The sequence below is a fragment of the Populus euphratica genome, unplaced genomic scaffold (genome assembly GCF_000495115.2).
Source record: "Populus euphratica unplaced genomic scaffold, PopEup_1.0 scaffold199.1, whole genome shotgun sequence".
Lineage (NCBI taxonomy): Eukaryota > Viridiplantae > Streptophyta > Magnoliopsida > Malpighiales > Salicaceae > Populus > Populus euphratica.
Window position 1 is genome coordinate 296,820 of NW_011500082.1, and position 14,411 is coordinate 311,230.

Below are 14,411 nucleotides of genomic sequence, written 5' to 3' on the forward strand. Positions count from 1 at the left end.
GACTAATGTAATCATGTTAACAATTTATAATCTGATTGGAATCTCATTTGTGTGTGGTTTCCAATTGAATAATAAGAGTTTATACTATACTTGTTTGACATACCATTATTGAAACCTCTAACCTTGACATTTGTTATTATCATTGTTTAATCCTTACATTAATATTCCATCTCAAAGTTTTTATCTTTTTCTTCTTCTTCTCCTTCTTTTTTCTTTATTATTATTATTTTTATTGTTGTTGTTGTTATTGTTATTATTATTATTGTTGTTGTATTATTGTTATATGTAATTTATACAATTAACTTCCCTGTGGTTCGACCCCGGTCATACCAGGTTATTTATTACTTCGACACTCCTGCACTTAAAAGAAGACATCAATTTTGTCGTGTCAAAGACACATTGCTTTTAGTGTTTTTTAGTATATAAAAGATAATGTTACAGTAGACCTTGAATTTTAAAGATATTTTTAATAAAAGAATCAAAAGAAAAAAATAATATTTTTATTTTTCTCTAGTCAAATAAAAAGCTAAAATGACCCCTTTTTTTATTAAAGAACAATTATTTCTATATATCTGAGCTATTATAAGCATTAAAATGAATTATTTAAATATTTTTTCCTTCACTTCCATAACTTTTTTCAAAAAAATCAAAAATATTAATATTAAATAATTAAAATAAACATAAGTTGTTAAAATAAAATTTTAATTGGAATGTATATAGAAAAACTATATGTACACCATTAAAAAGTCTATATCAATAATTTAATTCTTTTCAATGGGTTTTAGAATTTGAGATGTGTTATTTGTTTTTTTCCCCCCTTTTTAAGTAATAAAAACACGAACTCCGCACGTGTTGCCAAAATTACAGTGGTGGTCATCACTTACACCAGAAAAGCAAAAGAAATGATGATGACCTTCACCCAAGAAACAAATCTCATCATACTCATGTCCCCACAGAGTCCTAGTATCCCCGAGAAACAGTCCCAACAACCAGGAAGTCCCCTCTACAATTTCCCTACATCATGACATCACTTTAAAGGGCAAACGACCAAACCCGGCACCCACAACTCACTTTCCTCGCCAAAGTTCTTTTCCCCTCTCCTCCCCATCTCCACAGCACCGCTCATGGCTCCTCCCAAGAGTACTGAACCACCACTATCGCCAACTCATTGCTATGCTCAAATACCATGTCAGCATGAAGAAGGGTGTGTTGTGTTACCTTTTTACCGCCACCCCACCACTCCGTTCTGCCGCCGATGGCCAATGATAACTACCGTGTTCCTTCTCCTCCTCCTCCTTTCAGCACTTGTCTATGTTTTTTGGCCGTCCGATCCCATGATCAAGGTCGTAGGACTGCGCCTAGACAAGATACGCGTACACACCTTGCCCATAATTAATATTGATCTATCTTTGTACGTTACTTTAAGAGTACGCAACGTCGATGTGTATTCCATGGATTTTAGTAGCCTTGATGTTGCTGTAAAGTACAAAGGGAAGAGACTGGGTCACGTGAGATCCGGTCATGGACACGTGAGGGCACTAGGATCATCCTACGTGGATGCTGAAATAGATTTAAGGGGGATCAGTGCTTTGTCCGACGTGGTGTCCTTGCTTGAGGACCTGGGTAGGGGTACGGTCCCGTTTGATACTGTCACCGAGGTTTCTGGCAAGCTTGGTTTGTTGTTCTTCGGGTTCCCTTTGAAGGTAATACTCTGTTTTTCTGTTCTCTTCTAAAGTTTTGAAGTTTTTTATTGGTTAGAGACTCAAAATTGATTAAGGTAATGCGCATGGCAGTTGTGACTGTATGTTAATCGAAACCCATCCAAATTGTTAGGAGAAAAATTTGAATGTGTATATGAATATTTTTTTAACATATGATTTATAAATTATCACGTTCAATGCGTACATTAATTTACAAGTAACCCTTGCATAATCTTTTGAGGTCATCTTGAAGTATTCTTTTAAGCAAATCTTGAGATGCTAGCTAGTTACTCCAAAGCCAAGTTTACTGGGGCCGAGCACAAGTCATAGTAAAATGCATCACGCTTTGAAGACCTGATCAAATTATTAAGCTAATATACTGAATTGTTCTAGGCCTTAGACAGTATTATATTTGACAAATTAGCTTATGGAAGCTGTCAAAACTGGTTCTTTCTTCCCCCTTTCCTTTCATGATTTCCAGTTCTTCTGTCATATCATGTGTTTGTAATAACTTCTCTGCCTATACTCCCAGGTGATGAAGATTGCATGTGTAACTTACATGCTCTGCTTCTATTGATTCTTGTGTTTAGTGATATCAAAGGTGCTGTCTTAATTCTATCTTATTTAATACAGGCAAAATTGTCCTGTGAAGTTCTGGTAAATACACACAATCAGACAATTGTTCGTCAAACTTGTTACCCTGAGGTGAGTTGGCATTACTCTCTGTGGTAACCTCCGGATGTTTTGTTTTTTAAATTGTTTTTTATTTAAAAATATATTAAAATAATAAATTTTTAAATATATTTTTAATATTAGTATATCAAAATAATTTAAAATTTAAAGAAAAAATAATTTAAAATAATTCAAAATTATTAAAAATTCTAGTTGAAACAGTGTCTCAAGCTGACACTTATTATCAACAACGCTACTAGGGGATAGTCACTGTTAATCATATTATATATTTTTCTATTTAAATTCATAGTAAAATATTAGCGAATACCATGTAATGCTTTATAGGCTGTTTAAGGGTGTAATGTTTTTTTATTTAGAAATATATTAAAATATTTTTTTTTTATTTTTAAAAAATTATTTTTAACATCTACATTTCAAAACAATTTAAAAATATATAAAAAATAATTTTAAATAAAAAATTTTCAAGAGTTAGAGAAATACCCAACATTTTGAATGTATCCCTCAACTGCCCAATAATTGCGCAATTTAAGATCTTGGCACTGCATGCAATCCCATTAATTCTGGGTCATTTTTTAAAGTAGCACGGTAAAATACGTTTGGAAATTAGCACAAGGAAAATCCCAGATTGTGATATTCCCAAAAAGAAATTTAAAATCTTTAATTGTTTTACTAATAAAAGGTTAGTTGCATTTAATTAAATTTCAATACGATTTTATTAATTTTAATAACACAATTACAGATTTAAAAAAAAAAAATCTCAATCTAATGCATCTTATTAAATGTGTTATTTTTCAAAATCTTTTTTTTTTTTTATCCGTGCTACTTGTCTAAATTATTGTTTAAGAAAGTGCTATTCTTTCACAAAAAAATGAAAGATTCCTTTCCTAAAGCCGCAGCTCCATCTGCTGAAAAGGTAGTCAGTCTTCCCTAACACTGCAGTATTCTGGATTTCAAGTAACAATTACAGAAGTAGATTGTCGCTATAACTGCAGTATTCTGGTTATGTCATGTCAGTTAAGCTAAAAGATTCGTTGGGTGCACCTTCAATTTGCTTTAGCTAAAATATGGGCCTGTGTGTGCTCAGAGATGAATTCGAAGGGCTTGCGGGCGCCGCGGCTGCAGCATAAGCTAAAAGATTCGTTGGGTGCGCTTTTAAGACTCTTCATGCACAGGAAAGCTAGAGCAAGTGGAATTTTAAGCACAAACCAGATGTGATAACTATTATCATGCACTGTTTCTCTCTTGCCAGTATGTATATTTACCTTGAGAATCATTCATTGGGCGACATAATATATGTATATACTAGATAGGGTCCGTGTCTCAAGCTGACACTTATTATCAACAACGCTACTAGGGGATAGTCACTGTTAATCATATTATATATTTTTCTATTTAAATTCATAGTAAAATATTAGCGAATACCATGTAATGCTTTATAGGCTGGGGGGGGGGGAGGTATATTTAGAAATATATTAAAATATTTTTTTTTTATTTTTAAAAAATTATTTTTAACATCTACATTTCAAAACAATTTAAAAATATATACAAAAAAATTTTAAATAAAAAAATTTCAAGAGTTAGAGAAATACCCAACATTTTGAATGTATCCCTCAACTGCCCAATAATTGCGCAATTTAAGATCTTGGCACTGCATGCAATCCCATTAATTCTGGGTCATTTTTTAAAGTAGCACGGTAAAATACTTTAGGAAATTAGCACAAGGAAAATCCCAGATTGTGATATTCCCAAAAAGAAATTTAAAATCTTTAATTGTTTTACTAATAAAAGGTTAGTTGCATTTAATTAAATTTCAATACGATTTTATTAATTTTAATAACACAATTACAGATTTAAAAAAAAAAAATCTCAATCTAATGCATCTTATTAAATGTGTTATTTTTCAAAATCTTTTTTTTTTTTTATCCGTGCTACTTGTCTAAATTATTGTTTAAGAAAGTGCTATTCTTTCACAAAAAAATGAAAGATTCCTTTCCTAAAGCCGCAGCTCCATCTCCTGAAAAGGTAGTCTTCCCTAACACTGCAGTATTCTGGATTTCAAGTAACAATTACAGAAGTAGATTGTCGCTATAACTGCAGTATTCTGGTTATGTCATGTCAGTGAAGCTAAAAGATTCGCTGGGTGCACCTTTAATTTGCTCTAGCTAAAATATGGACCTGTCTGTGCTCAGAGATGAATTCGAAGGGCTTGCGGGCGCCGCGGCTGCAGCATAAGCTAAAAGATTCGTTGGGTGCGCTTTTAAGACTCTTCATGCACAGGAAAGCTAGAGCAAGTGGAATTTTATGCTCACACCAGATGTGATAACTATTAGCATGCACTGTTTCTCTCTTGTCAGTATGTAATTTTACCTTGAGAATCATTCATTGTGCCGCATAATATATGTATATACTAGATAGGGTCCCCGCCGCGGGCTTCTTTTTTTTTTTTTTATGAGATGGGAAAAAAATGTTTTTTAACACTAAAGTAAAGGAGTGTGCATGAATCGATTATAGGTAAACTGCTATTGAAGGTAAAAGTAAATTTTGCTTTCAAGTTTTGAGAGGCTGTCTACATGGCTTATATACAAACATCAAAAACAGGATGGAAGAGCAAAAAAGCTATGCCTGGGTTTTGTGCAGCAAAGGGCCTTATCATTGATATAAGTGATTAGTATTTAAAAGTGTATTTGTTGATATCAGCAAGTCCAAAGCCTTGAAGAAAGCAAAATGTAGTAGTATGGCAAGTAGTCGTGGAAATTGGAGCATAGTAACTATGCATGGTTTAGCAGCCAATACAAAATAAATTTAAGACTTGTGCATGGAGGTCTCGAATGCAAGAGATGCTGGAAAGCAAGTAAACCTGCAATCACAGAACAATGAAAAGAGACATTAGAACAACATATATAGGCACTGACAGTAGAAGAAGTTTTCTGGGAAGGTTGTTTGATCATTGCAAAGAAAGAAGGATGTAAATTGAGTTAGAAGTTCAGCAATAAGGTCCTTGCGCTCAGAACAGCAAGTTTTTTGGGAGGCTCGCCGCCTTTTTGTGCGAGGAGAAGCATCTTGAGTATCTGGAGCCGAATCTTGGATCTCAAGCTCATCATCAACACCTGGATTATTGGTGTGGGATGAACCAACATGACTGTGCGAAAGTAAACAGGAACATTGAAGAGAAAAAAACATACAGTGATGAACAAAAGACAGAGAACTTGTATGCTTGCCATGCATGTAATTAAACAAAAGCAGATAACATTAAAAAAACGAAAACAAAATGTGTCAACAAAGCTTGCATCTAGTGTGTAAACCTACGATGTCTTCCAAAGTCTGTGAAGTAAAGCTTTGATTAGTATTTAAAAGTGCATTCTCATTAAGGATTTATGTCATCATATTACACCTAAAGTATCATTAAATTCCCTAACAAAAGCATGTTTTATATTAGCAAGTCTAAAAATATAATATACCTTTAATTCATGGTAAATGTTCATCCTAAATGCAGGTCTATCACATAAATAAAAGGATTGATTGATGAGTTTAAGGATTGAAATTGAAAGGATAAAAAGAAGGCCAAACTTAGCAAAGTGTTGCTGGTGCATTCCAAACTCGAACACCGTTCAGTAATTTGATCATATCTGGAGCTGTAGATATCAGATTTAGGTCCATTTTATATCGATGGAAAGGTAAGACATAGACCTACAACTTTCATATGAAGTCAAAGACTCAGTTCTGCCGTTTTCAAGCCCAAATCTTAGCAACAACGAAGACGTCGGAAGCTGTCCTGCAGCTCAAGCACTATTCGGTTTTTGGCTCATATCTTGAGTTCTAGAAGTCCAAATGAGCTCTGGTTTTTTTTGATGGAAAGCTGAGACAATTGCCCACAGATTCCACAATTCAGTTGGCTATAATTCTGATGTGAGCAATGACGTTTTGGCCAGCCAACAATATCAAAAATCAGCCCACAATATCAAAAAACCAGCAGCCATTAATGTCAAAAACCAGCCACCAAATCAATGGATGACCACCAATTATTCAATCAATCAATAGTTCTGAATCTTAGCCTATAAAAGGAGGCATTGTCCATGTATTTAGTCATATTAATTTTCAGATCAAAGTTATCTTCTTGCTTTCTCTCTACATCTTTGTAATGTTCAAGTTTTCTTTTATGCTATAGTAATCTCTTGTTTATGCTCTTTCATTTCCTTTCCTATACTTAGTTAGCTTATATTATGTTTATGTTCTTATATTGTTTATTTGTGTTTTTCTCCTTCTTAATGTTTAGCTAAGTTAATTATGTCAAGGTGAAAAGGTTTCTCTAATGGTGTTAGAATAGGTATAATATAAACTCAACATGAGCTTTAAATGTTTATATCCAAGAAAGATTGTTATTAACATGTTTTATCTTTTTATCTTACTAATTCTTAATACCTTGCTTATTAAATGTTTAATTTAGATTTGTGTTGTATAATATTTGGTACATCAAATGCTTGATCTTTCATAGTTTTCGGCCGAAATCGTTATTATGATAGAAACTTGATTTGTTGTTAACATAAACTAGCAACATGAATGCTTGATGATATTTATAAGTATGGTATTACTTATATAAGATAATTAATATGATCATGTTAGTAATTTATAATGAGCTAATAACGAGAAATCATCCGATTAGAACCTCCTTTGTGTGTGGTTTCTAGTTGAGTAATAAAAAGAGTTTATATTATATTTATTTGAAATACCATTAGTGAATCCTATAACCTTGACATATGTTTTGTTATTGTTTAATCCTTACATCAATATCACATCCCAAAACTTTCTTCAACTCCTTTTCTGTTATTATTCTCTTTAAATCTTTTTCTTTATTTGTAATTTATATAATTCACCTCCCTGTGGTTCGACCCCGGTCTTGCCGGGTTATTTTACTTTGACACTCCTGCACTTGGGATAAGACATCAACTCTTTGATCGTGTCAAGTTTTTGGCGCCGTTGCCGGGGAGGTAAGTTATTGTATAAATTAAATATTTTATTTTATTTTATTTTCACTTTTATTTGTTTTTCTAATTGTTGTTTCTTTTTCTTTTTCTTTTTCTTTTTTCTTTTCTTTTCTTTTGTATTTGCATGAGAGTTTGGACACGTACATTAAGTGGTAGACTTTCTAGAAAATCATCATTTTCTTTAGAAAACATGGCCGAAGAAGATAACCAATCAATTCATAATGAGAATAATGAGAATAATCGTGTTAGAACACTTAGAGATCATATGAATCCAACAAGAACAAGTGCACCATCATGTATTGTTTTTCCTCCTGATGCATCTCATTTTAATTTTAAGCCAGGTATTATTCAACTTTTACCCACTTTTCATGGCTTAGAATTAGAAAATCCATACTTGCACTTAAGAGAATTTGAAGAAGTTTGTAACACTTATAATGACTTAAATTGTAGCATGAACACCATCAGATTAAAGCTTTTTCCTTTTTCGTTAAAAGATAAAGCTAAAACATGGCTACAAAATATTAGGTCAGGATCCATTCATGCTTGGGATGAAATGCAACAACAGTTTTTAAAGAAATTTTTCCCTTCTCATAGAACAAACTCTTTCAAAAGACAAATCACCACTTTTACTCAAAAACCAGGAGAAACATTTTATAAATGTTGGGATAGATATAAAGACTTGCTTAATACCTGTCCTCATCATGGTTTTGAAACATGGAGATTGGTTTCACAATTTTATGAAGGGTTAACACCTAAAGATAGGCAAATGGTGGAATTGATGTGCAATGGAACTTTTGAAAATAAAGACCCTAATGAAGCAATGGAGTACCTAGAGTTGCTAGCTGAAAATGCTCAAAATTGGGACACCACAGGTACTTGTGAGGCACCAGGTAAAACTCAACCTCATACATCTAATGGAGGCATGTATAGCCTTAGGGAAGATCATGACCTCCAAGCCAAATTTGCATCTTTAGCTAGAAAAGTTGAGGCACTAGAATTAAAAAAGAGTGGTCAATTAAAATCTGTTCAAGAAATTGTGTGTCAAATTTGTGAAACCAATGAACACTCAACCAATGATTGTCCCACGTTGCCTTCTTTTAAGGAATGTCTCCATGAACAAGCCAATGCTTTAAATAGTTTCCAAAGACCAAGTCATAACCCGTACTCACAAACGTACAACCCTGGTTGGATTGGGCTTATATATATATATTGATTACATGAGTGATTGTTGGTGGGCTTATATATATTGATTACATGAGTGATTGTTGTCTATATTACAAGTAATAGTAGATATATAGGATTATAAGAATCCTTCTATTGCTATGATTGATCAAAGAAATCCTGCTATCACAAGACACTGATTTCTCTTTTGCCAGCTGTGATTGATTGTTATTTTATCATTCCCCTTTAAGCTCAAGGTGGTTGAGTGCCAATGAGGAGCTTGTCACGATTGGAAACAAACTTGACCGAACAAAATGGTTTGGTCAATATATATGTAAGTTGAGTAGTGCTAACAATATGTTCTAGCAGGAAGGTACTACCAACAGCATGTTCTTTAATGAAATGAACATCGATTTCAATATGTTTTGTGTAGTGATGAGAAACTGTGTTTTTCGCCATCATAATAGCATTAATATTGTCACAGTATAGCTTTGGAGGCAGAAGGCAATCACCAATAGATTTTAATATATTCATGAACCACATAAGTTTGGCTGTGATGGAAGTCAGAGCACGATATTCTGCTTTTGCCCAAAGCAAGATACTATGACTTGCTTTTTAGCACCCTATGATAACAAGTTGACACCTATATAAATGGCAAAACCAGATGTGGATCATCAATTATCCTTGCAGCCCACCCGATCAGCATCACAAAAGCCATGAAAAACAGTTATGGGCATTGGAACAAAATGAAGACCAAAGTCTAAAGTGCCCTTGAGATAACAAAAAATTCTTTTAATAGCAATGAGGTGAGGTTCTTATGGGGCATGCATGTATTGACAAACTTGATGAACAAAATAAGAGATGTCAGGTCGGGTAAGTGTGAGATATTATAGAGATCCCACAAGCTGACAAAAAAGCATGGGATCAAATAACAAGGTGTTATTGGTAGTCATTAAGGTGGTGTCATATGCTATAAGAGTGGTAACTGGTTTAGCACCAGCTAAACTAAACTTGTGCAAAAGCAATAGTAGATATCTTGTTTGAGTAATGGTGAGTGCTGCGTTAGTCCTGGTAATTTGAAGGCTAAGAAGATAGTGAACATCGCCAAGATCTTTCATGTGAAACATATAAGAGAGATAAGTAATGAATGCATATATTTGAGATGAAGATGATTTAGTAAGAAAGATGTCATCGACATAGATTAGTAGAAGAAAAACATCTAGACCTTGTTGATGATTGAATAAAGACTGATCATAGGGATATCGTATGAAGCCCATCTAATGTATAGTTCCTAAATTTCATATACTAAGCATGAGGTGCTTACTTTAAATCATATAGAGCCTTATGAAAAAGACAAACATAATATGGATAAACAAGATTCTCAAAATCTGGTGGTTGAGTCAAATAGACACGTTCATGTAAATCATCATGAAAAAATACATTGTTGACATCTAACTACCGAATGAGCCACCCATGATAGAGGCTAATATTGAGGATTAATCAAGTAATGTCTGGTTTAACAACTAGACTAAAATTTTCATCATAGTCCAATCCTGGAAGTTGAGTAAATCCTCTAGCCATAAGTCTAACTTTATATTTGTTAATTGTGCCATTAGACTATGTTTTAACTTTAAATACCCACTTACTGCTGACCAAATTTATAAACAATATTTTGGGTACCAAGGTCTAAGTGTGGTTGGCATGCGGGGCATCCATTTCATCTTACATTACCTTCTTCTAATGACAAAGTTGAAGGGCTTAATGGTAGGAAAAAGGCTCTGAAGACTATGTTGTAAGATCAGCAAGAAAACACACAAGTATTAGATATCTAGTTAAGAAAAATGTTTTTGGTTTAAGATTATTTGTTTGAGTACGTGTAACCATGGGATGAGTATATTGTGGTAAAATGGAAATTATTGACTCGGTGGGGGGAGAGGGCAAGACTGATTGCATTTGAGTTGTGGGCTGAAAAACTGAAGATTGATATGTCGTAGGCTTTGTAGCCGACACTCTATTGGTTGGTGAACTCATTTATGGTCAAGGCAGAGCATGATTTTCAAGAGACTTAGGAAGAGTTTATAGTTAAAATAATCAAGGATTAGTTGAATTTGAAACTATATTAGTCTTGAAAGAAAAGTGCAGCTCATTAAATTTGACATGTCTGTTGATAAAAAGATGACTAGAATATGGTTCAAGACAGCAGTATCAGTTGTGGTTGGCTGAGAATCCAAGAAAAAAACAACAAACTAATTTGTATTCCAACTTGGATCTCCCAAAAGGTGAAAGTAAAGGATAGCAAGAACATACAAAGACCCGTAAAAAGTCAAGACTAGGTGAAGAGCCAAACACAAGCTCATGAGGAGACTTGTGTTTAACAACTAAAGATGGGAGACGATTGATAAGAAACATAACAGTTTAGAATGTTGTCGTCTAATATTTGATTGATACAGATACATATGTCATTAAAGTTATACCTTTGTTAACAACATGACGATGTTAATGTTCAGCAAGACCATTTTGTTCTAGTGTCCCAAGACATGAGAATCAATGGATTATACCATGAGTTGCAAAATGATTTTGCAGAATAGTGTTAATGAACTCACCACCACCATCACTTTGAACAATTTTCACAGATGTACTAAATTAATTTGCCATTTGTGTAATGAATGTAGAAAATATAGTTGTAACATCAGATTTGCAAGTCATAGGAAAAAGCCATATATAACAAGAATATTCATCAATAATAATCAAATAAAATTGAAAACCATCAAAGGAGGAGATTGATGCAGGCCCTCAAACATTAGTATATGGTGTATGAAAAAAAGAAGTTGAATATTATTGTCAAGAATTAAAAGGCAACTTTGTAGATTTGCCCAACATACAGCCCTTACAAAAATATATTTTTCTATATAATAATGGTAGGGATAATAACACAACCAAAAGATTAATATCTTCTTCTAAGTGTAGGAGTGTCGAAGTGATAAATAACCCGATAAGACCGGGGTTGAACTAAAGAGGTTAATTATATAAATTATAAATAACAACAATACAACAACAACAAGAATAGTAGTAGTAGTAATAATAATAGAAGAAGAAAAAGATGATGGAGTTGATGAGAACTTTTAGATGAAAGATCAATGTAAGGATTAAACAATAATAATAACAAATGTCAAGGTTAGAGGATCCACTAATGATATTTTAAACAAGTATAATGTAAAATCTTATTACTCAAATGGAAATCACACACAAAGAAGATTTCAATCAGATTATAAATTATTAACATGATTACATTAGTTATCTTATTCAAATAATGCTAATTCTTGTAAATATTGTTAGGCATTCATGATTGTAACTTATGTTAACAACAAATCAGGTTATATCATACGGTTGAGCTATAAAAGTGCCAAGTATTTGATGTGCCAAGTGTTATACAACATAAATCTAGATTAAACATTTAACAAGCAAAGTATTAAGAGTGAGAAGATAACAAATACAAAACATGTTAGTATCAAACATTAAAGTCCATGTTAAGTTTACACTATACTTATTCTTACACCATTAGTTTAACTTTTTCACCTCAATATAATAAACTTAGCTAAACATAATTAAAGAGAGAAATAAAAATAAATAAAATAAAAATATAAATAAAATAAAAGTTAACTAAGTAAAGGAAAGGAAATGAAAGGTATAAACAACATATTAATGAAAACAAAACTTAAACATTACAAAAATACAAAGAGAGAAAGCAAGAGCATGATCTTGATCTGAAAACCAAGATGCCTAAATGCATGACAAATGCCTCCTTTAATAGGTAAAAAATAAAAATTATTAATTTGATGACTAATTGATGAGTGGATGGCTAACTCTTAACTTGGTGACAATCCTTATCTTCTCTTGTCTGAATAAAACGTCATTAATAACGTCAAAATTTGAACTAGATCTCCATATAAAAGTTCTAAAAAATTATCCTAGCTTTCCAGAAAGGAAAAAAATGAGGTTATTTGGACTTCTAGAATTCAAGATATGGGCTAAACACTGAACAGTTTCTGGGTTGCAGAACAGATTCAGACTTCTTCGTTCTTGCTATAATTGGGACTTGCTATAATTCAGACCTCTACATGAAAGTTGTAGGCCTATGTCTTACCTTCCATCCATCTTATATTATTAGATATGTTATTATAAAACATGTTTTAGTTAAAAAGTTATTGATACTTCAAGTGCAAAATAATGATATAAAACCTTGATAAAAATATACTTTTAAGTACTAATCATATAATTTACTAATAATTTAAGAATGAGGGTGGCCAAGATGTGTATGCCACAGATTGCCTAAAACTTTATTTGTTAAAAAACTGAAGGAATGACATATAAGCTGCCGCAAATTGATAGGGTATAGGCCATCTTTTATGGAACCTTTAAAAATCACTGATTTTGTCTTCATGTCCTTAAAAAGTAATCCCTATGGATAAAAAAGAAAGTAACAGTTATTATCTTATGTAAATTAAGATACAAATAACATTTTTTATATTAGGAACAACCAACACATTATTGAGCTTAAGAGTAGTAATAGGTAGATTAGTGTGTCTTGTACCAACTATAGAGAGACCATTACCATTGCTAACCATAATAGTATCAGTACCAAAATAAGAGTTAATACCAAGACCTCAGTGGAATTTGGTGTCATATGTTGGTTGGCATCGGTATCAAAATACCAACTATCCTCTAGTTGGCAATAAAAGCTTTATACTATACAACTTCATCATCTAAAGCAAATGAACCATTAACTTTGTGATTTGGACCACCATAGCGAAAACACGTAATACCTCATAGTCTGCGACTAAAGCTATAACCTATATGAGTGAATGAGGACAATCTTGCTCTAGAGGAATTATCAATAGATCATGTGTTATAAACATCTCTATTATGTCCTTGAAATTTCATTTTGGAATAACCATTAGAATGGCCATGCATATTAGAACATTCTTGAGATTTTGTATGAGAACAATTTCTATTTATGTAAAAAACAACATTAGATGGAGTGGTTTTTCCATTGAGAAGTTTGATTTCAAAATCATGTAGTTTGTTAATCACACTTTTAAGAGGAGGAAACATATCGCGAGCATTAAGTGTTGCAATAATAGGATAAAACTCAGATCCTAAGCCACACAAGATACAAATAATGAGATCATCGTTATTCATTGGTTTTCCTACACCACGAAGCGATAAGGCTAAAGACTTGGCCTTATGCAAATAGTCTTCTAAGGAATAAGAACCTTTGTTAAGAGTCTGCAACTCTCCCTTCATTTGTTGTATACAGTCTCGGGTATGACTTCCGTAAAGAGTCTTTAAAACAATCCAAGTATCATGATAGGATTTATTATTAATTACTTAAGAAAGAGGATTGTTTGATAAAGAGCTATTGATCCATCAAATGATCAACTAATCAATATAGAACCAAGTTGTTGTTGCCATTAACACCAATACTGGTTAATTTAGGATAAGAAATGTCATTGGTTATATAACTGATGAGACCATGGCCTCTCAGAATTGATATAACTTGAGCTTTCCATAACATATAGTTATTCGAGGCAAGCTTGATAAAGATATCTAGTAAATGAGTCTTGACTGGTGAAAACTCAAGAGCATAAGATATGGGTAAAACGGAGGAGGTGAGTGAGTCCATTTTAGGCTTTAGTAACATATGGCAATATATAAAACAAAGAAATAAAGCCAATGCTTGTCTTTTGTTATTATTCATGTACATATATGACACGACGAAAAGATTGATGTCTTCTCCCAAGTGCAGGAGTGTCGAAGTAATAAATAACCCGGCAAGACCGGGGTCGAACCACAGGGAGGTGAATTGTACAAATTA

General features: G+C 32.8%; 1 protein-coding gene across 3 annotated transcripts; it reads left to right on the plus strand.

Moving 5' to 3' along the window:
• Positions 1–966: 966 nt before the first annotated feature.
• Positions 967–3,702, plus strand: LOC105108847 (uncharacterized). 3 transcript variants are annotated; one of them, XM_011003314.1, is made up of 3 exons: positions 967–1,703; positions 2,334–2,405; positions 3,492–3,702. In XM_011003314.1, exons 1-3 carry the CDS (start codon positions 1,125–1,127, stop codon positions 3,606–3,608), a joined length of 768 nt encoding a protein of 255 aa, XP_011001616.1. In that variant the 5' UTR covers positions 967–1,124; the 3' UTR covers positions 3,609–3,702. The 3 variants fall into 3 exon arrangements, with proteins under 3 accessions (XP_011001616.1, XP_011001617.1, XP_011001618.1); XM_011003315.1 differs by lacking the exon at positions 3,492–3,702 and adding an exon at positions 3,408–3,431 and having other exon boundaries at positions 969–1,703; XM_011003316.1 differs by having other exon boundaries at positions 971–1,703; positions 3,478–3,582.
• The last annotated feature ends 10,709 nt before the right edge of the window (positions 3,703–14,411 follow it).

Excerpts from the sequence above, each read along its gene's own strand:
- LOC105108847 (XM_011003314.1), top strand. The coding sequence starts at position 1,125 with ATGGCTCCTCCCAAGAGTACTGAACCACCACTATCGCCAACTCATTGC. Across the intron at positions 1,704-2,333 it reads TCTTCGGGTTCCCTTTGAAG|GCAAAATTGTCCTGTGAAGT; the intron begins GTAATACTCTGT and ends TATTTAATACAG. Across the intron at positions 2,406-3,491 it reads GTCAAACTTGTTACCCTGAG|GGCTTGCGGGCGCCGCGGCT; the intron begins GTGAGTTGGCAT and ends ATGAATTCGAAG.